Source organism: Cololabis saira, chromosome 10 (assembly GCF_033807715.1).
Source record: "Cololabis saira isolate AMF1-May2022 chromosome 10, fColSai1.1, whole genome shotgun sequence".
Taxonomy (NCBI): Eukaryota; Metazoa; Chordata; class Actinopteri; order Beloniformes; family Belonidae; genus Cololabis; species Cololabis saira.
This window is the reverse complement of record NC_084596.1, coordinates 20,124,338-20,146,133: the sequence shown is the minus strand read 5'-3', so window position 1 is coordinate 20,146,133 and position 21,796 is coordinate 20,124,338. Positions and strand designations below refer to the sequence as shown.

Below are 21,796 nucleotides of genomic sequence, written 5' to 3'. Positions count from 1 at the left end.
CCTGCTGGTTCACGCTTTGTGTTCAGCCGTTGCAGAAACACTCCGCCCCGTGAAATGCAGCCCTCCTTGCTGAACGGGTTTGAAGAAAACTGTGTGTGTGTGTGTGTGTGTGTCACACACTGCTGTGATCAAACACAAACCTGCACTTGCCCCACCCTCCTCTTCCTGTCAGTGTTTCTGTGTAAGAAGGCCTGAAATCTCCTCAGCGGGATTTGCATTCTCTCGTGAAACAGAAACGCCAACCTTAGATGCTTTCGTTTGCATCTTCCTTTGCAGCAAACGCTCTGAAGCTCCTTCCCTAAGCATGTTGGGATAGGCGGTAGAATCGGGCTGTCTCAGTCTCATCTGGACCTGGTAAGGTCCTCCTCGGCACGCTGACCCAGAATCAGCTGCTGCAGGCAGATGTGTGTCTCCAGCAGAAGCTGTGGGGCTGCAGGACAGTGCTGCCCTCTAGAGGAGAAGAGCTGAAGTGGCATCTGTCATTTATTCAAACAGGTTAAAACAAAAAATAATCAGAATACATAAAATGTATATACCAAAAACAACAAAAAAATAAGCAAAACGAAGCAAATTAAAGAGACAAATCTATATGTAAATAAATATTTCCTGTTTGAAAGGGTGTAGGATGAAGTTTCAAAAAACTTTTCTAGTCCTACCCCTTCTAATGTTCTGTTTTTACAATTTCTTCATTTCACAGAACTGCAAAAGAAAAGCATAAAAGAGAAAGAAAAGGTGGTTCGGCTGAGCAAGGCACTTTGGTCATTGGCTGTCAGTTCATGTGTCCATTTCCATTTTGTATCCATTAAGAGTATTGATTTTAAAGATTTGTTTAAACTTACTTGGTGATTTGCATGATTTCATTTCGTCTTTGCAGTTGTTCCACAGATTAACTCCCTTCACTGATACACAATGGGTTTTGATGTTTGTTCGTACATGCTGTTTTTTTAAATTACATATTCCCCTGAGATTGTGTTTATTTTCTTTTATTTGAAACAACTTCTGGATGTCTTGTGGCAACTGATGCTGATTCGCTTTGTGCATGATTTGTATAGTTTTGAAGTCGACCGGATCCTTAAATTTGAGTGTTCATCAATTTAATGAAAAGTGGGTTTGTTGATTCTCTAAAGACCGCTTTATTTACAATTCTTATTGCTCTTTTTTGAAGTTTGAATATTGTATCCGTGTTTGTTTTATATGTTTCCTCACATTTCCACACAGTAGCTCATATATGGAAGTATAAAGGAGCAGTACAAAGTGTATAGTGATGATTGATTAAGGTGTTTGACTTTGCAGTGGCTTGTGCGACAACCTGATCCAGGACATCATCCACGGCTACCTGGTTCTCCCCAACCGCATCACCATCCCCCTGGTGGGCGAGGAGCAGCTGGCCAGAGTCCGCTTCCCCGTTCCAAAGGTAACGCATGCACCCGCTCCTCTGATCATTTACTGGCGCCGCCGCGTTACGTCGTTTCAGTGAACACGGTCGCCACACGTCTCCGCAGGGCGTCCTGAGGATCCACTTCATCGAGGCCCAGGACCTGCTGGGCAAAGACAAGTTCCTGGGGGGACTGATCAAGGGCAAGTCGGACCCCTACGGGGTCATCCAGGTGGGGACGGAGATCTTCCACAGCAAAGTCATCCACGAGACCGTCCATCCCAAGTGGAACGAGGTGTACGAGGTGAGATACAAGAGAGGAGACACAGAGGCTTTTCTTTCGTGTAATCGGATAAAAGTAAAGTTGCTTTCGAAAATTATGACTACCGGTAAATATCGTCGTCAACGAACATTTATCACCTGAGGAAAATGAGACACAACGAAAATGCTGGTCATGTGACGATAACAATAATTAAATATATAATGCAATATCGTAGACGGATAAAAACGAGACTAAAATGTAGATTACAAAATAAAAACTGCTAAAATGTGTCTTCATTTTCGTTGACCAAAACGAGACTAAATGTTTTACCAAAGATCCTTAATGTCCATGTTTTCAGTAGTTTCCTCTGGTTTAGTTCTGCTGGGTGACGTCACGTCCTCAATCCCAGTCGCTGCAGCAGGGAATCAGATCCAGAAGCTGCAGCTGCAGAGTTAGAGGCTGATGCCGTTAACGCAGAGCTCTAGGTTCACGTCAATTAAAAACAAACTTAAATAGAGAAAGGGGCCGATGGCCGGCCACGCGGGGATCTGCTCTGGGACTGGGAGAAGAAGAAGAAACCATCTTTGGATACACTTTCCTACATAGACGTGAAAAAGAAAACCCAATGTGTCGTCGAAAAAGAAATGCAGAAAAATAAATATGTTGTAAACTCAAATTAGAGTCTTCTGTATCTGGAATGAATGTATTCTTGAGGTATCAATAATATAATAATAAGAAAACCTTGTTTGAATTGTAAAATGGGTTTGGCTAAATACGATCTTTGACTAAAACTAGACTAAAATGCTCAGACTTTTAGTCGACTGAAACTTGATATGACTAAGGAGAATGAACGTGGCTAAAACTAATCGACCATAAGACTAGACTAAAACTAGAATTGAAACAACACTAGATAATACCTGGCGTGACGTGGATTTAACATATGAAATAATTTAATCCCTTTGAAGATTTGATAAAGATGTCAATCAACCAATACTCGGTGTGTGTGTGTGTGTGTGTGTCACCAACGACTCTGCTCGTCTTTTTTAGATCCTGATTTACGGTCAGACAGAACACCTCCTCAAGATCGAGCTGTTGGACGAAGACACCGACAAGGACGACTACTTGGGAAGGTAGAGCTCAGATTTATTTATTTATTTTTACCTTAAATGACTTTTAGATGTCAGCAGATAAATTGACAAATAGATAAGGATGCCTAGGTAATGAGTAACTATGTTGATTAAATAAATAAATAGTCTCCGTAGATACAGATGTTTAGTAAATAAGACAAATCCTGTGAGTATTGATTGCAGATTAGATTTTATACGTCTGATAATGGTTTTTCAGTGAAGAGAAGGACTGCTGAAGGCGGTTCTGGACAGCGCTTGGTGTAAACTGTGTCTGTGGTTTGTGTTTCAGTTTGGAGATCGACCTCGGGGAAGTCCAGAAGGAGCAGAAGGTGGACGAGGTGACGAAGCATTTCCTTTCTAAGCTGCTGTCTTGCTGCTTTCTGAATGTCCCAACATTAACGTTTCAGCCTAAAGAGCCTCTGCTGTGCCCCGGTAGCTGCGCATCGTTAGCCGCGCGCCGGTAACCGGACGACGGACACGTTTCCTCTTTAAAGACATACTTATATAAATTAAAGATCTAATGAAACGTGAAAAAAGTATATTTTTGTACCTGAAATGTTTGTATCGTCATTAGAACAAGTTTATATGTTGTTTTTGTTTTTTTAAAGAAAGCCCAGAATGAGCCAGATTCATTTACTAAAATATACTTTTGCAGGAACTTTGATGGAAACCTCACAAAAGCTCATTTTTTCCTTTTAAACTGAACATTTAAAAGGTTGTTTGTGGCTCTAAATTCAGTCCAGAAGCTTCTTGCATCTAATTTACAGAAGTAGATGAGTCGCAATCAGAGCTAAAGTCTTTCTGTTAAACTCCCACGGCAGGCGTCGCTCCTCTCCTCTTCAACGCTTATCCCCCGCGTTGCTCGAAACGTGACATTTTTACGTTTATGGAGAAACTGGTGGGGACATGATGAGTTTTCAATCTGATGGAAACAGGATTCAGTGAAAGGCGTTATCGTCCATCTGAAGCAGTTGCTTCGCTCTGATCCGTCACAAAGCCTCCATTTCAAACAAAGGCGCAAAAAAAGAAAGAAAGAGGACCTTCGTGTGTTTCGGATGAAGATGATCAGGCTGAAACATTAGATTTTTGTCTTTGCTTGAATCGACAGAGGAAATTAAAGGTTGGGTAAAATCTTTTTCGACATGTTACCTGAAAGGATCTTTACACGCCGACAGAAAACAATTAACTAAATGATCTCACAGCAGAACAGAAAAAGTATTGATCACCTGTGAACGTGACAGGCTCCAACAGCAGCATCCTAAACCGTATCAAATACACATATCCAACACCTTTTATTGATGGAGTTGAGATGCAGCAGGTCATTTAACCCCCGTCCTATGCAAGATGTGCCTGTTTTAAGATCCGTCGTTACAGTTTTTCCAACCCACTTCAGAGGAATTCGAAGTGCTGGTTGTGCTGTAGTTTCGGGTCTGTGATGTCACAGTTCCCCAGAGATCTGAACGGCTCAGTCAGGGACCCGCTTTCAGCCCGAGGTGGTTCACAAACAGAGTGATGTTGAGAGGCTGGAGATGGATTTCTCTTAGATTTATTTTGGTTTACTTTTGTTTGGTAGAGAAAAATCCTAAAAATGTTACCTTACCTGTTAGCATTTTAGCATCTTAGACCAAATATGTGCTTCACATTTGGAAGATTGAAAAACAATTAAAAAACAACAACCAATGTTGATGCCATGATCACTAACGAGCGTGTTTCCTCTCAGTGGTTCGCTCTGGAGGACGTGGCCACGGGGAAGCTGCACCTGAAACTGGAGTGGTTGTCTCTGCTGCCCACACCTGAGAAGCTGGACCAGGTAAACCCTAACCCTCGCAGAAAAAACACTTCAGTCACTTTAAAAGAAAATAAAAATCAAACGGTAAGGAATCAAACACACAACAAGCTGCCGCTGTGTCCCCCTCTGCTCTTACAGGTGCTGGCGAGCATCAAAGCTAATCGCAGCGACGCCAACGATGGTCCGTCGTCCGTGCTGCTTATAATTTTCTTAGATTCAGCCCGAAACCTGCCGGTGAGTGGACATACTCGAACATGGCAGCACTGCTCGCCGTTACTTACTACAGAGTTTGATCTCGTGCAGGGCTGCAGACCACAAACGAATACCTGCATTTTTCCAGAATTTTATTTTAAAGTTCAGTATTTCTAATCACCTACTCGGCCCCAAAATAGAAAAAAAAATAGCCTGACTCAGATGAATGCTTCAGGATGAAGAGCAACACATTTCCCCAGAGCATTTAGTAAGAAGGAAACGACATTCAGTCTTCAGGAGAGCCAGAAATCACAACAAAATTGAGTGCAGCAAATATTCTTGCTGTTATCCATGAAGCTTATCGTACACAGAACTGTTAACAGTGTTGTCAATCATCAAGACTTTTATTGGCTTTGTGGTTAAAATGCACATAAATGAGCTGCAAGTCTAAATCTAAGGTGTGCTGCTCTTAAGAGTTAGGAGCTCTTAGTGAAACATCTTGGTCTTGATTCGTGTCATCAACCAAAATAAAAGCAGCAGCTCTTTGTATAACTCTGCAATGTACCGTTTTCAATCTTGAGATGAAGCTGGTGAAGATTTATCATCTTAAAAGCCTCAATTTCACCGAACGGCTTTAAGAGAACAATACAACCGTCCAGAGTTGTAAGGCTTCTCGTTTTTTATTGTTTTCTTTTTTCAGATTTAGTTGTCAGAGCAAGGTTAAAACAAGTGTCTTTCAGATGTTATGAGTGTCTGAGCTTTATTGTTGTATGCATCTGTTTCTTTTCTACTTCCTGAACTTTTCTCCTGCTTTTCACTCCGTCTCCTCTTGAAGGTGAAGTCGGCAAAAGCCTGATAGATCAGTTACATTTTAACTGACATGTGTGATAAAACCGTTCAAGCTTCTCACACCTGATTGTTAGATTTAGTGATATTTCCATGTTTGAGGAGTAAAACGTAGGAATTCACCTGATCAGCTGTTAGCGTAGACTTCACCTTCCTTCTTCTCTGCTCCATCTCTTTCCTCCTTGTCTCCTCCTCCCTCTGAAGAGCGTCTTCGAGGGCGACTTGGGCTCTGGCTACTTAAAAGAGAGGAGGGCGGCGGGCCTCGTGTTTTGCGAGAACACCGCTTCCCTCTATAGGACCTTATTTGTGAGTCGGTTGGCCGTTTTTCTTTCTTGTAGACTAGTTGGAGACTGCCCCGGTGCGATAACCCCTGCTTTAGCAACTTGTGCTTTTGCTTGTTTGTCTGAAAAGCAGAGATCTGGTTTGTTTGCCTGGTCAGCATGAATTCCTCCCCCATGCACGGGCCTGATTCCCAATAATACCATTACTTGTTGTTAATGTTGTAGTGGGAGTTTGGCAAACTCCATAGTTGAAAACCGCTATCAAAAGCATCAAATGCATCCATCTTCCTCCACTACCGTCGATCATAGGGAGTTAGAGATCTTAAAGAATTAACATCACATAGTTTGTTTATACAAACTGGGTTTCACTTGATTGTTCTTCTCCCCAGACATGATTTTCTGTGTTGATGCGCTTCCTTTCCCAAGAAAAATGAATGTGATTCCAACAGAAATTACATTATAGAAGAGAGTAATTGAGTTTCAGCATGGTGAACAAATCAATACATCCTCAGAGATGCCATTATAAAGGAATTGATGGTCTGAAAATCCAGCTAGCAAGTGCAAAAGCTCAAGCAGCAACATGATGTGATCTTTTCACTTTGGGAAAACTCTCCCACACCACTGAACGACAGGAAATCTACAAACTAACCTGAAATGGTCACATTTTTGTTTTTATTATTATTTATTTAACCTTTATTTAACAAGGTAAGTCAATTGAGAACAGTGTCTCATTTACAATGACGACCTGGAAATTTGAATGATCTCTTTCCTTAAATGAAAGAAATTATTAATACAGCGATGGTTGTCTAAAATAATCCCAGATCTGAAGCTGTTGTCTCTTATGATTATATTCATCATTTATACTGGGGGGTGGTACTGGATTTATATGTAAAACTATGAATAAACAAAATTGCAGGCAAAGAGAAGAGGATCTAGAATAGTTCTTAATATTATAACATTTATATGTCTAAATGATTTAAATGCCAACTAATAGAATCAGTATTCAGAATTACATTTACTTTGCCTCTTTTAGGAAAATGTTCTCTTGTTTTGTAGGTTTTTGTTTACAATGTTAACACAGTGTAGATGTACCAGTTTAGAAAGCTATTTTGCTAAAACTATTAAAGATGAATTATATGATGTAATTTTATTTTGGAGGAAGATGTGCATTTCGTTTCTGAAGTGAAGCTCGGAGCGGGAACTGTGAGATCTCCATCGATCGCTCCCTTCCATCATCCTCGTTTAGGCTGTGTGTCAAAGATGGACATGACTTCCACAAGGTCGTTGCCATCTCTGTGTTTTCACTCCCAATGGGATGATCATTTATAACAATCAATGTCATTGCATATTAAATAAGACCTGAGAGTGGGATCATTTCTTATCGGCTTCCTGAAAATCAGACCAGTTCCAACTAACGTCACTGCCCCCTGCTGGCCATCGGGGGGTTTTTTGTTTTGTTTTTTTTGTTTTGTTATTGACTCCTTTTTTCTTTTTTACAGGGAAGTTATGTCCATGTTTTACATACAGTCTGAGTTTAACCCTGTAGTGTGTGCAGGACCCCCCAGTTTAACCCCTCTGATGTCCACGTTTAATGCGTTAACACTGACGTCTGACACGTTGGTTGTCGCATCTTGTTTGGACACCAGCAGACTTTAGTATTTACAGTAAACAGCCACACTCTGAAGTGAGGTGGGGTCATAATTAAGGAGCTGAATCACTAAATACCAACACCAGAGGGGTTTGCATGAATAAATGCCCTGAAATTCTGCTTTTTAATGCCTATTCTCTGTCCTTTGAACAAGATGCGCTTATATTCTCACGGCGGGCTTTTCTATTTGCTCATAACATTCTGTCAGGATCCTGTTGTTCATATTGGTTGTTTTATCCCAAAAGAGCTTTATAAGATGTGTTTTTCACTCCATCTGGTCCTTATTTAACTCTCTTCCTGTTTTATTTGAACTGACTCTCATCTCAACCGCCGTTTCCCTGCTGTCGACTTTTAACGCCAGAAACGTTTGAAGAGATCAGAAACTCCTGCCATTCAATGATGTTCTCTTTGCTGTTTTATTTCAATCAACAGCGCTTTAAATATACACACCTTCTTCTTTTTATTGTCTCAATAATGATGCTCACATCTGAATTTCAGCCTTAATGTTTGATTATAATCTCATGTCACATCTGACCGGGGAATGACATTAACCATGTGATCATCCATGTTGTCTCTGTCTGTCTCACTCTGTGGCTCATCCTGGTTCTTCGGTGATGCCGGGGATGATGGTGGTGGTGTGTTGTCATCAACGTCCCTGCATGCCCCCCCCTCCCTTAAATAACCTCCTGGTGTGTGTGTGTGCGTGTGTGTGTGTGTCTGCATCGCTCTCTCCTGCCTTGTCTCTGGGGGAAAATCAAAGCGCAATCCGTTAGAGTTCAACCAGGCGGGGCTGAAGAAGGCCTCGGTCAGTAAGGCCATCAAGGTAACGACACGGTAACAGAGCACACGCATACCCCCCCCCAGACACCCCCAGGAAACACCGGGACACCCGGGCAAACGCTCAACACACGCTTTCACAATATCACCAGAGGTCTGTCCTCATTTAACTTTAAATTAAAACCAGAAAAACTGGTTCCCCTTACGGGGAAATAAAATCAGACAACTAGTTATTCACCTGGAGGACAAATAAGTGCAACTTGATGCTCGTAACTCTTTTTAAAACTCTTACTCATGTCTTATTTGGATCCGTATTTACTGAGTTCAGTCGAGTATCTAGAAGGGAAACTTGGGAAAACTGTTCTGTCGATCAGGGAGCCGAAAAAAAAAAAAAATTCACACTGACTGAAGCTGTTTTCAGCCGGAACTACTTTCCTCTGGAGAAAATAATTCCTCAGGAAGCATTTGGAAGGACGAGGTTTGTGGGAACGACATGAAATCTTTTCATGTTGTTCTTGACGGAGCTAAATGTCCATGAAAGAGAAGGAGATGTCCAATATCTCTATTGTCTATGGTTTCATAGACTTTATCAGTCATATGCGAATGTTTTGAGCCCTTCATGTGAAACATTGAAGCTCCTGCAGTTGCTGCAGCACCCAAACACGTCCATGTGGCCGGAAAAATGTGTCCTCGTGTTTAACTTGAAAGCTTAGACTTTGCTAACAATATGCAGCATTTTTGTAAAAGTTTCACTTGTTTCCTTAACGGGGAAATAAAATAAAATCAAACAACTAGTTATTCACCTGGAGGACAAATAAGTGCAACTTGATGCTCGTAACTCTTTTTAAAACTCTTACCCAGGTCTTATTTGGATCCGTATTTACTGAGTCCAGTCGAGTATCTAGAAGGGAAGATCAGGGAGTTGAAAAACGACGCCACTGCTGCTCACCCAGATCCACACTGAAGCAGTGACGGAGATGTCCAATCTCTCTAAAGCTGGACAAACAAACCCAGAACTGCCTGCCTGGTCACCTGCAGACAGTTTCTTTAACTTTGTCATTCATCGAGCTAAAACTGCATCTAACAACGTGTGTTGTAATTAACATCATCGATGCGAGCTACACTCATCCTTTTTATTTAACCTGGTGTCATTTCTGCACTTTCTGGTTCAGGGGACTTTAGTCTGATGCATTTTCCTCCTAATCCCTTTCCTTATCACGGCCCACAACTGAAACTTTATGATCTTTGCATTTAAATCTTTGAATGTTAAAGTTGCATTTTAAAAGTAAGCGACAGTTTGGAGTTTGTTTCATTTCGAGCTAAACTCAGTTTGTTCTGTTGTTGTGAGTTCACTCGTCATTTCTTCAGTCTAAGACCCTTTTTTCTTTGGCTGCAGTCTGGTAAAAAGGTGACCAGCGATCCCAATCCCTTCGTCCACTTCACGGTGGGACACAAGTCCGACGACAGCAAGGTGAGAGCGCGTTTCCATCAGCTGCTGCTGGTTCATATGTTCAGCATTTACGCTGATGATCTTCTCATGAGAGAAAAAACATTTGTGTGTGATCACAGTCCTTCAGAAAAATGTGAGAAAGGCCTCGCCCTCAAAAACCACTCGTGCGTTTTCACATTTTCAATTATTTGAATTGTAGATGGGAAAACACTTAAATAAAGCAAAATATCTTCCCAAGATCATGCTCAGTTTTAATCCAACATGTGACTTTTAGCCATGAGTTATAGCTAGAGGTACTTTTGTTTTTGTTATCCATGAGTATATTCGTGTTTTGCTGCTGCTCAGGAACTTCTAACTAGCTTCTGCATTCAGACGTGGGTGCAAACTCTTGGATTACTGTTTTTAATCTGTTTCAGCTGAACAACCAGTAGTTGTCTGTAGGTTAGACCTGTAGTCCAGACCGCCTAAACCAAGACCAAGACCAAGAGTAGAGAGTATCAAGACCAAGACTAGTTCAGCTCGAGACCGAGACCAAACCTAGTAATGTCCTGATCCTGCCTTGTTGTAGAACATCAGCACCATCCTGGTTCAGCTAGCTTCCATATGAGGTTGTATTTAACTGCAGCCCAATAACACAGAGAAGTGGATGTCTGATGTTGAACTCACTATAAATGTTTTCATCCATCAGCTGAGATCAGATATGTGTGGCAACTGCACTACCGCTATTTCTACACTATTGGAGGATTGACTCCAGTGCTTTTAAGGATTGACACTACTACTAACTAGTCCCAAAGTCATCTAGCAAAATAACCAGCCTCCAACACCCCCCTCCACCTCAGAAATGTAATGAATAGTAATGTTACTGATTTAATTGGACTTAATCTGGAGATGAAGCCTGAATTTTAAATATTAAAGATACAATTATCAACTTGTAATTACATTATTTACCATTATAGTAATCAGATTACACCATATATCAGCATCACTGAAATGGACCTGATGCTTAATCAATCACAACGATAAGCAAATATTATTCATATATTTATTCAAACAAGGCCGTTATAAACACAAAACTGTAATTAAATATAGACACATGCAGATGCACCAAAACATTAAATCAGATGCAAAATGCAAATAGTTTACAAAACTGTACATTAAAAGGAGGAAGAACTGCTGATCACCAGATTCTGTCACCTTGGTGTGCAATGGCATCTCAATTATCCGAGTCCGAGAGACCCGAGACCGAGACAAGACCACAAGAAAGTGGTCTGGAGAACTGCAGGTCTACTGTAAGCACACCAGCTCACTCCTTTTACCAGAAATGGGAGAGCAATAAGCAGCATTCCAAGATGAAAAGTTTTGCAAATGCACAGAAGAATACCTGGAGGCTGAAATGGGACATTTGTACAAACTGAAGCAATATACCCCCGTATTGCTTGGAAGAAGTTTGACACAGCCTGAAGATCAGGCCATACACAAATTGTTAATTCATCTGTTTAATTTCATTGTTTAACTTTTAAATCATGCTTTTTATTCATGTTTTAGTGTCTATAAAGCACTTTGAATCACCTTGTTGTCAAATGGTGCTGTAGAAATAAACTTGCCTTCTGCAGCTGATTATTATATTCTTGTTAAAATAATCAGAATGAGCTTAACTTCTCTCTATTTCCTGATTCCAGATCAAATATAAGACCAATGAACCCTTGTGGGAACAAACCTTCACCTTCCTCATTCACAACCCCAACAGTCAAAACCTGGAGGTCGAGGTGAGAGGTCGTCCGTGCAGTCTGTGGGGGGGGGCAGTGTTGTGCATGAACGAGTTCAAATGAACGCGTTCATTGAACACGTTCATTTCTGTGAGAACGTTGTACTGAACGCAACATATTTGCAAATAAAGAACTTGAACGTGAACTTCAAATCTGCAGATCACAAACTGGAATTTGAACTGTTCAGATTATGTGAGTTTCAGCTTCACTGTTTAGGTCCAATTATTACGGAATACATTTCACCAGCGGGCAGCGCGCACATTTAAAATACTCAACGAGACGACGACTTCACACTACATTACCCACAATGCAGTGCACACACTAGCGTAGCAACGGGCACCAGCTCCATGGCAACGGTGGTCCGAGCCCGGTGCAGTCTTTACATGACCAGTGAAGAGAGAGACGTTGCAGACGCAGCGTCAGCGAGCCATCAGATGATATTCCGCTTATCATTATCTGCGGGAATTTTACACATTGTCTCCCAAATAGTCTGACGGTAAAAATCTGACCTTTCTGTGCAAATTATGTCCACCTGCGCTGAGAAAACAAGTCCGAACGTCTGCCTCGTCAACTTCAAATTTGAAACGTCATGTAGAGTTAAAGCATCCGCCCAGTGTTAGAAAATATCTGCAAGTCCTTGATAATCAAACAAAGTCATCAGCATGTTTTGGACCACAAGGTCCAAAACATGCAGGACATGGGGTCCTGAGGACCAGTGTTGAAGACTGGTATACAGTGAACAGTTTTAGGATAGGGTATCTATTGTATCTATCTATTATCTATTGTATGTATTGTTTTGGCTTTTATTTTTTTCATTTTTGTTTTGTGTGCTTTTTAATTGTGATTGTACTGTATGTGTTGCGGACCCCAGGAAGACTAGCTGGCTGCTCTGGTACCAGCTAATGGGGATCCTTGATAAATAAATTAAAAAAAAATCAAGCCGTTGATTGGTGAGAAAAAGGATGAAAAAGGACGTTGACACCAAATAAGCTACAGAGATTTATTGAAAATAGTGCAAAAGTGAAAAAGAGAGCCTTGCGTCTGCCTCGTCAACTTCAAATTTGAAATGTCATGTGGAGTTAAAGCATCAGTCCAGTGTGAGAAAATATCTGCAAGTCCTTGATATATACAAAAATATTGAAATGAACTGAATTTGAACTAGTTCAAAATGAAAATGGTGAACTATGAACGTGAATTATTCAATTTTAAACTATGTGAACTGAACTTTGAGCTAGTTCATTAGAAGTATGAACTTGCACAACACTGGCGGCCTCACTTCCTCTCATCTCACCTGTGAGTCCTGTGTCTTTCAGGTGAAGGATGCCAAACACGAGTGCTCGTTGGGGACGCTGACGGTGCCCCTCAGTAGCCTGCTGGAGGCGGAGGACATGACGCTGGACCAGAGCTTCAATCTCAAACACTCCGGCACCCTCAAGATGAAGATGGCTCTGCGGGTACGACTCAATCAGAAAGGATCGTTTTCACCTCTGAGGATCAAGAAGTAACAGCTTCTTCCCCAGAGCTGTTACTCTTTTGAACTCTACCCCCCTCTGGTCTACATTATACCACTCTATTGGCACTTCTCCACCAGCACCTACTCATCTCAGCTCGGCCTGGTTTCTTTTCCATAACAATTCAGCCCCTGGAGCAGAAATAGGAGGGTTTGAGCGAAGCTGCTGTGACGTATTTGATTGTGTGATCTAAACGGAGAAGACAACAACACTAAAGATGTAGAACCTGGAGGAGATGATGTATATGCTGCTGGGTCTGTGGCTTTTGTTCGATATCAAGTTAAAAAATGAGTGTGAAAGAAGCTTCAAGCGGCAGCACTTTTTTTTAATATATATACTTTTTATTTTGTCTTTTTCAAGTTACACAAAAAGGAAAGAGAAAAAATAATAAAAATAAAAAATGATAGTAACAATCATAACATAACTTCCTGGGGGAGATGTAATATTTTGCCATTCTTTTCTTCCCCTTCTTTAAGGGCATGGCTGGGATTTGACCTTAAATGTAGACCATTTTTGCCACTTTTGAGCAAAATCCCTTCCTCTAATTCTCAAACAAAAAGTCAATTTTTCCATGCCGTATATTTCTTCAACAGCGTCGAGCCATTGTCTCAGTCCTGGGGGATCACTTCTTATCCAGAGTCTTGTGCAGCAGCGCTTTTTAATTTTTTTTTGTTTGTCTCGGCGCTGCTGAAATGTCAGCTGGGAGCCGCGAGCAGCTATGAAGAGACAGAGCTTCTGGTAGATCTTGTTGTTCCTTATCGCCCGTCTACATCCCTTTTTAATTCTCTCCTCAGCACCAGGTTTATGAACATCTGCACCTCAGAGTTGGATCATGAAACAGACTTTTGCCCTGCCATTGCCTGTTGAATATAATGAACAAGAAGACGCAGTCAGGGTCGCTCTTTCGATGATGTCACATCCTGACTCAGACGTCTGACTCCCAATCCCCCAACCAATCGGTGGACTGTAGTGTGATGATGTCAGATACAGCCGACTCAGTCGCTTAGAACCTTAGCAGAGTAGTTACAGAAAAAGTATCTACTCGGCACGTTAGACCCCTGGTGGAAAAGAACCAAGCCGAGCTGAGTAGGTGCTAGTGGAAAAGCACCATAAATGCACTGTAGACACTTTATGCCATTTGTTTGCACTCCCAAGTCAATATGCACTGAATATTTTTACTAGTTTAACAACCTCAGATAGGTTGTTTATATCTCTGCATTATTTAATTTATAATCTGTATATACTGTATTTACTATAATACTTTCTGTTGCACTTCTGATTAGATGCCAAACTGTATTTCATTGCTCTGTACTTGTGTACATGTGTAATGACAATAAAGTTGAATCTAATCTAAAAGATACGGAAGAGTATTAGGGCCATGCAGGAGAAAAAATATTTGAGAGGAGAATATTTTTTTTTATTGTGCACTTCGTGAAAAAAGTCGAAATGTCGAGATTGGGGCGGCAGTAGCTCAGGTGGTAGAGCGGGTCGTCCAATGATCGGAAGGTCGGCGGTTCGAATCCCGCTCCGTCCCAGTTTGCTGTCGTAGTGTCCTTGGGCAAGACACCTTACCCACCTTACCCCGTGTGAATGTGTATGAATGTTGGTGGTGGTCGGAGGGGCCGTTTGGCGCAGTATGGCAGCTACGCTTCCGTCAGTCTGCCCCAGGGCAGCTGTGGCTACAAAACGTAGCTTACCACCACTGGTGAGAATGTGTATGAATGAATAATGGTCTCTGTAAAGCGCTCTGGGTGCCTTGAAGGGCGCTATATAAAACCAAATCATTATTATTATTATTATTATTATTATTAATGTTGAAATACAATTTCAAGAATGAAGTCGAAATTTCACTGTATTTTCTCAACATTTCAACTTTATTCACGAAATTTTGACTTTTTTCTCGACATTTTGACTTTTTTCTCAAAGTGCATAATGAAAAAAAAAATATTTCTCCTCTAAAATATTATTTTTATTTTTCTCCTGCCTGAACCTAATACTCTTCCGTAAAAAGAACACCTAAAAGATATTTAAAAATAACCCCCCGTGTGGCTGCAGGTCCTGTGCCTGGACAAGGACACGTCCTCGTCCTCCAGCTCCGTCCCCTCCTCGGTCCAAGTCCGCAAGTCCAGCTCGTCCAGCCGGACCCCGCGGGCCTCCGTCTCCTCGGACTCCCCCAAGCCTTCGTCCAGCGGCTCTGACATCCCCCGCTCGGCCTCGGCGTCGGCCCAGGACCTGCCGAGTCGGCACGGCGAGGCGGAGGACTCCCTCAAGTCCCCCGGACCCGCGGAATCGGCGTTCGGCGGCGCGGGGAGGGCGGCCGGTCAGAGCCTGGCCGAGGCGGGGAGGAGCACCTCCAACCTGGCCATCTCCGGGTCCCAGCAGTACCTGGCGGGGGGCAAGGAGCCCACGCCCAGCATCGCCTCGGACATCTCCAACCCCTACGCCACGCAGGAGCTGCAGCTCCGGCTCCAGCAGCTGCAGAAGTAAGTACTCGCCGTTACCCGTTACAGTAATCCCTGGTTTGACGGGTTATGTTCCAAAAAGAACCCGTGATAGGTGAAATCCACGAAGTAGCAACCTTTATTTTATTTACAATTATCTTACAAGGCTTCAAATTGGACTGGATTTGAATGGAAGAAAATTAATAATGATTATGAAAAAAAAAAAAAAATAAGTACAGTAGGACAAATTTTGGCTGGCGTGTATTTCACTGCTCTTCTGACTTAGGCTGCATCCTGACTCCGATCTGTAGCGTCTTTTCCTTCTAAAGCTCGTGGTGCAGGTGTGTTTCTTCGAGAGAACATAGTAATAATAATAATAATAATAATAATAATAATAATAATAATAATGATGATAATAATAATAATTAATAAACAAAGTGCAGAGACCAATAAATAAAACAAACTGGTGTAGTGTAGAGCACAGTGTCCGGTTGGAGTGAGTGAGTGAGTGAGTGAGTGAGTTTGAACAGGTGGGTTTTGAGTTTGGTTTTGAATGTTGTCTGTTTTATGTGTTATTTATTTATTTATTAACCTTTATTTTACCAGGAAAATCCCTTGAGACTGAATCTCTTTTGCGAGGGAGACCTGGCCAAGAGGCTTAACTGGTGCAACAACAATAAAATCAATTTAACAACAACAACAACACAGTGCAAACAACATTACAATACCTTACATTAAAAATAGCAGGTGCACATTTCTGTTAGTTTCTGTTTAAGAAGAACCTTGAATTCACCCAAGGAGATGAGTCCAGAAAGTTGAAGAGAGTTCTGAATGTGGTTCCAGGACCAGGAGTAGCGTAGGAGAAAGCTGCTTTGCCAAGTTCTGTATGAATCCTAGGGATTTTATACAGCTTCCGTGTGGAAGAGCGGGAGCTGTACACATGTTGAGAAGTCCATCCGAGGTTGAGCGGAGCGCGGGAGGGAGTGTATTCATGTAGGAGGTCACAGAGGTCAGTGGGAGCTGGTTGTGGAGGGCTTTGTAGGTGAGGAGGAGATTTTTATAGATGATGCGGTAGTGGACCGGGAGCCAGTGGAGTTGGATAAGAAGGGGGTGATGTGGTCAGATGACTTGGTGCGGCCGAGTTCTGAATGAGTTGCAATCTGTCGGTGAGTTTGGTACTGTTGCGGAGAGATGTTGCGGAGGTGGAAAAATGCAGTCCGGGTGATGTTGTGAATATGAGGTGCAAATGAAAGGGTGCTGTCCAGGATGATGCTTATGTTATGGCTTGTTGTTGCTCTTTTTTTCTTCTGGGCGAAAATATTCTTATAAACCGACCTGTCACCATCGATCATATTTGTGAACTGTAGTGGGAAGACTGTTTAAAAAAATCAGAATGCAGAAATCAATGCAAATCCGTGAAGCAGCGAGACGGTGAAAGGTGAACCGCGTTGTAGCGAGGGATTACTGTACACTGGAGAAAAACAGGTTTGTGTGATGCTTAACCCTCTCCGTGTTTCTGCAGCGGGTCGGGCCACAGCTACTTCCCGCTGGGGGAGATCCAGCTGACCATCAGACACAGCTCCCAGAGGAACAAGCTGATCGTGGTGGTCCACTCCTGCAGGTACGGCACCATCACACTGACTACGTTTACATGCAGTCAATAACCCTTTTCTAACCGGAATATTAGCAATAACCCGGTTGCACACGGCCATGTAAACAACAATAACCCCTTTGAATAACCAGAATTTGCTCATATTCCGGTTTTTAAAAACCCGAAAATGACCCCTGGGTTACTCCTTTTCTAACCCGAATATTTGGTCATGTAAACGCCTAACGGGATATCCCCATCAAAAGGAAAAAGGATTTGTTTTCTGCGCATGTTCTTTTCGCAAGGAATTTTGGTTTGAGTCCAGGAAGTACGAAACGCAAGACCAGGAGGAGACTAATCACTTCATAAATGTAATGAAAGATATGAACATTTTGGCATTTGTAGACGGTAGAAAGTACCGGGATAGCGAGATTTACAAAAAGGTGAGCGAAAAGTTGCGCAAATCAGGATTTGTACGAACGCAGACCAGATCAAGCTCCGCTGGAAGACGCTGAAAAATGCGAACTACAGGGTCGAGAAACAAAACGACTTCTACTGTACATTATCCGCCGTGCTGCTGTTTATTTAATTACTTTTAAATAAATTAATGTCAAAATGAAATAAATAAAAAAAATAATTAATTCAATCTTTATATTTTTAAATGACAAGTTTTTTATTTCATGACAAATTATGACATATTGGTATATTTATTTTTTTCCTGACACTTTGATTTTGTTATGCTGCGTTTACATATTACACTTCATGACACCATATTTTCTGGACTATAAGTTGCTCCGGAGTACAAGTTCCACCAGCCATAAAATGCATAAAAAGGAAGGAAAAAACATATACAAGTCGCATTTTTGGGGGAAATTTATTTTTAAAAATCCAAAACCAAGAACAGGCATGTCATCTTGAAAGGCCATTTGAAATAAAAATAGAATAGAGGCAACAACAGGCTGAATAATTGAACGGTTTGCTTCCGTTACATGACACAACTGAGAACGTGCCTGGTAAGTTAACATGACACATTAAGAGTTATTCAGATAACTATAGCATAAATAACATGCTAAGAAGTTTACCAAACCATCTATGTCTCTCCAAATAACATCCAAACAAACAAAATCCAGTGAAATCTTCATCCTCGGTGTTTTGAATTTGGATACAGGAAGAAGAAGCAGAAATGACAGGAATTGCATCATGACGTTCTCCTTGCGTCGCTGGTTTGATCGAGATATCCCAAATGATTAATTACCATGTATACAGGGATAACCCTGTTTGCTCACGCATGTAAACAGATTATTCCGAATGTTTCAGTAACCGGAATATTGACCATAACCCGAATTTTGACTGCATGTAAACGTAGTGACTGTTTCTGTGGCACCGCTGTGTTTCCATTGCTGACGATGACCCGCCTGTTCCTGTCGCAGGAACCTGATCGCCTTCACGGACCACGGCTCGGACCCCTACGTCCGCGTCTACCTGCTTCCCGACAAACGGAGGTCCGGCAGGCGGAAAACTCACACGTACAAGAAGACGCTGAACCCGGTTTACGATCAGACGTGAGTGTGGTTTCCGATCGGGCGTCACTTTTCTCAGCCGGAGCCGACGTTCATCCTCCTCCTCCGCAGGTTCGAGTTCAGCGTGTCCCTCATGGAGCTCCACCGCAGGACTCTGGACGTGGCGGTGAAGAACGGCGGGGGACTCCTCTCCAAACACAAAGGCCTTTTAGGGAAGGTGCGTCGTTTCTTTAAGCTTCAAAGCTGCAAACGTCATAATTTCACCGTAAATCTGAATAATCTGATGGTTTATAACCTTCAGATGAAGCTTAATTAACTAAAAAAAAATTTTTTCAGGTTCTGGTGGATTTAACTCATGATGAAATCAGCAAGGGTTGGACACAATGGTGAGTTTATGTTATTTATTCATTTTACATTTAAATAAATAGCCTTATCATTTGGTATTGAAGTCAGTGTTGACATAAATATGCTTGTATGTTTTAATTTTAGTACTTCATCTTCATGGGTGTGGATTATGGTACAACATTATTTAGAGTATTGAGTGTCATGACAAAACCATGCTAAATTTATTCATAAAGCGCCAGCGCTAAAAAGCAACCGCAGTGGACCAAAAAAAACTGTACAGAAAAATAAAAACATATAATACAGAACAAGTTAAGAGCTAAAACATCTGGACTAATTAAAATGATGAATAAAAGTAACTAAAACACACAGATTGTGAAGCACGTCTCTGATGGCACTTTAGCTGCAATTTTAACAACACAAACCGCTAATTACATCCCATTTTATTCCTGTCTGACTGATGCAGCTTAACAGACAGAAAATGCTCTTAAAAACAATCATTTGCATCTGTTTTGGTCTTGGAGTGCGTCCTCCAGGCAGCGCCAGAGGCGTCAGATGAAAACATTTGGATGAAATTAAAGAACTAGTCACGAGGTTTTTATAGCCCCTCCCCCAAGTATTATTGATATGCGGCCGTTGCAATGGAACGCCGATTCATTCAAAATTAAATAAATAAATACTTAAATTATGAAATATTTTTTTAAATAAATGAATATCAAAATTAAATAAATTTAAAAAAAAATTAATAAAATCTTTTAAATGACAACTACTTTATATCATGACAAATTATTTCATATTGGTATATTTATTTATTTATTTCCTGACACTTTTATTTTGTAATGCCCCGTTTACGTATTACTCTTCATGACACTTACCATATTTTCCGGACTATAAGGCGCTCCGGAGTACAAGTTGCACGAGCCATAAAATGCATAATAAAGAAGGAAAAACATATATTATTTCCCACTACATGCAAAGTGATATATTTCAAGCCTTTATTTGTTATAATTTTGATGATTATGGCTCACAGTTCATGAAAACCCTAAATAAAAAATCAATAAACAATTAAAATCATCAAAATTATAACAAATAAAGGCTTAAAATATCTTGCTTTGCATGTAATGAGACTATGTAATAAATTCGTTTCACCTTTTAAGTTGAATTATTGGAATAAATTAACTTTTACACCATATTCTATTTTCCGACCTTCACCTGTAGCTATATTCTACATCTGGGCTGATGTGGACGTACGTAGCATATGAGGCTATTTCAGTTGCTAGCATGGTTGGCTGTCTGTACAGTCATGCAAGTTCAATGCTATTAAAGCACTTTAAACTTAAAATCAAAGCATTTTGTTTTTTCATATAAAATAAATACATTTCTATTCATTTTAGAAGTTTTGGGGATGTCCCTTTTTTTTTGGCTCCTGCGCTTCTGAAATCGGGGCATCCCTTATTTCTATTTCTGAAGGGTGGCAATCCTAACGGTGTGTGACCGTTCATTAAAAAGAACAGAAACTTTTGCTGACTTTACTCTTACGTCTTTTGGAAAGTAAAATCTTGTTGGATGTCACTGCTGATGAGAAGTAACGGGTCTCTGTCGTCCTCCAGGTTCGAGCTGAGCGAAGACGGCCTGACGAAGCCACACCAACTATAAACAGTCATTGTTAGTATTATTCTGATCGTCGTATCGCAGCACGTCCACTCAAGCCAACAGTAGGACTTCTCGTTCTTTTTTTTTTTAAATCTTCATTTCTTGTAAATGTAAACAAAAGATGTCTTTTTTTTTTTTTTTGAGGAAAGCAGCTTTGAACATTCATTTAATCACATCAGTCGCAAGGCAAAGGCACCCCTTTAAGAAGTGACTGGCTGAAGGGAGCGTTTAGACGGAGACGGACATGTTAGACCACGCGTTGCCGTGGAAGTCCGTTTTCCACATCTATACAGAAGCTATCGTTTCTTTTACCGCAATAGTTTCTCAAAATGTAAATAATGTAAAATGATGCTGGAAAAAACAAGGGGAGGATGGAGCCGACGACGGAGAGCCGACGGCGTTTTACTGGCCAAATGCTTGTGTGTAATTTAACTTAATTTAATTTCCTTTTTCTTTTTATATAAAAAAAACAATCTTCTCAACAGTTTGAAGCCGAGCAGACGAGTAGTCACACCAAAGAGACGGGAACATGCTGGTTTTATACCTCTGTGACAACGTGGCGTTTGAACCAAAATGAACCAAAATGTGTTTTAATTCTGAATTTATTTTGCTAAAGTAGAAAAAGAAAAACACCTGTTGTTACACTGAAATAAGGCCGCTGTTGTTTCCTTTGTTCTTTTATTCCTTTCTTTTTTGTTTTTAACCTAAATGAGACTATTTGCACATGTGTATTTTAAAAACGGTCAAAGATGATGATTCTCCATCGAGAAGAAATATTATATACTATTTTATTCAATTGAAAACTGAAAGAATTACATCAAAGCCACTGTATGTATAACTTTAAAGTCTTGGACATTGCTTTAACATTTAATATTAAGATTTGTTTGTTTTTTTAATTAAAGGCAGAGTAAGTGATTTTTAAAAAATTGTTTTTTTTGGGTAAGATTTGTGATGAGTTTGTCACCTTCAGTGAGCTGTTCATCTCATGAGTACACTGTAAAAAAAAAAAAACCCTGGTCTTATTTCTCCGTCCTGGCCTCATTAACCCCCCCAACCCACCCCCACCCCCATGGACAAGACGGAGGACTGTATTTTGAGGATGTTATGTTTTAAAAGACTTCCAGAAAGAAAATAATCCCTTTTTGGCCTAAAAGTGACTTAAATGTAACTTTACACTGGCCTTATTCAGTGTTTGGGTCCCGAGAGCATGCAGATACTGTACCTACCT

General features: G+C 40.9%; 1 protein-coding gene across 3 annotated transcripts in view; it reads left to right on the top strand.

Annotated features, from left to right (window-relative positions):
- The window catches only part of LOC133452559 (extended synaptotagmin-2-like), a 64,912-nt gene extending 43,397 nt beyond the window's left edge, over positions 1-21,515 (top strand). Inside the window, exons 9-25 of one of the 3 annotated variants that reach the window (XM_061731958.1) lie at positions 1,294-1,414; positions 1,503-1,679; positions 2,685-2,767; positions 3,054-3,102; positions 4,485-4,574; positions 4,692-4,787; positions 5,796-5,897; positions 8,281-8,343; positions 9,694-9,768; positions 11,427-11,513; positions 12,827-12,967; positions 15,080-15,507; positions 16,988-17,086; positions 18,484-18,615; positions 18,685-18,790; positions 18,910-18,959; positions 20,526-21,515. In XM_061731958.1, the coding sequence (XP_061587942.1) occupies positions 1,294-1,414; positions 1,503-1,679; positions 2,685-2,767; positions 3,054-3,102; positions 4,485-4,574; positions 4,692-4,787; positions 5,796-5,897; positions 8,281-8,343; positions 9,694-9,768; positions 11,427-11,513; positions 12,827-12,967; positions 15,080-15,507; positions 16,988-17,086; positions 18,484-18,615; positions 18,685-18,790; positions 18,910-18,959; positions 20,526-20,571 (1,945 nt within the window). In that variant the 3' untranslated portion in view covers positions 20,572-21,515. The remainder of the gene's footprint in view (positions 1-1,293; positions 1,415-1,502; positions 1,680-2,684; positions 2,768-3,053; positions 3,103-4,484; positions 4,575-4,691; positions 4,788-5,795; positions 5,898-8,280; positions 8,344-9,693; positions 9,769-11,426; positions 11,514-12,826; positions 12,968-15,079; positions 15,508-16,987; positions 17,087-18,483; positions 18,616-18,684; positions 18,791-18,909; positions 18,960-20,525) is intronic. The other 2 variants (XM_061731959.1, XM_061731960.1) reach the window with 2 other exon arrangements.
- The last annotated feature ends 281 nt before the right edge of the window (positions 21,516-21,796 follow it).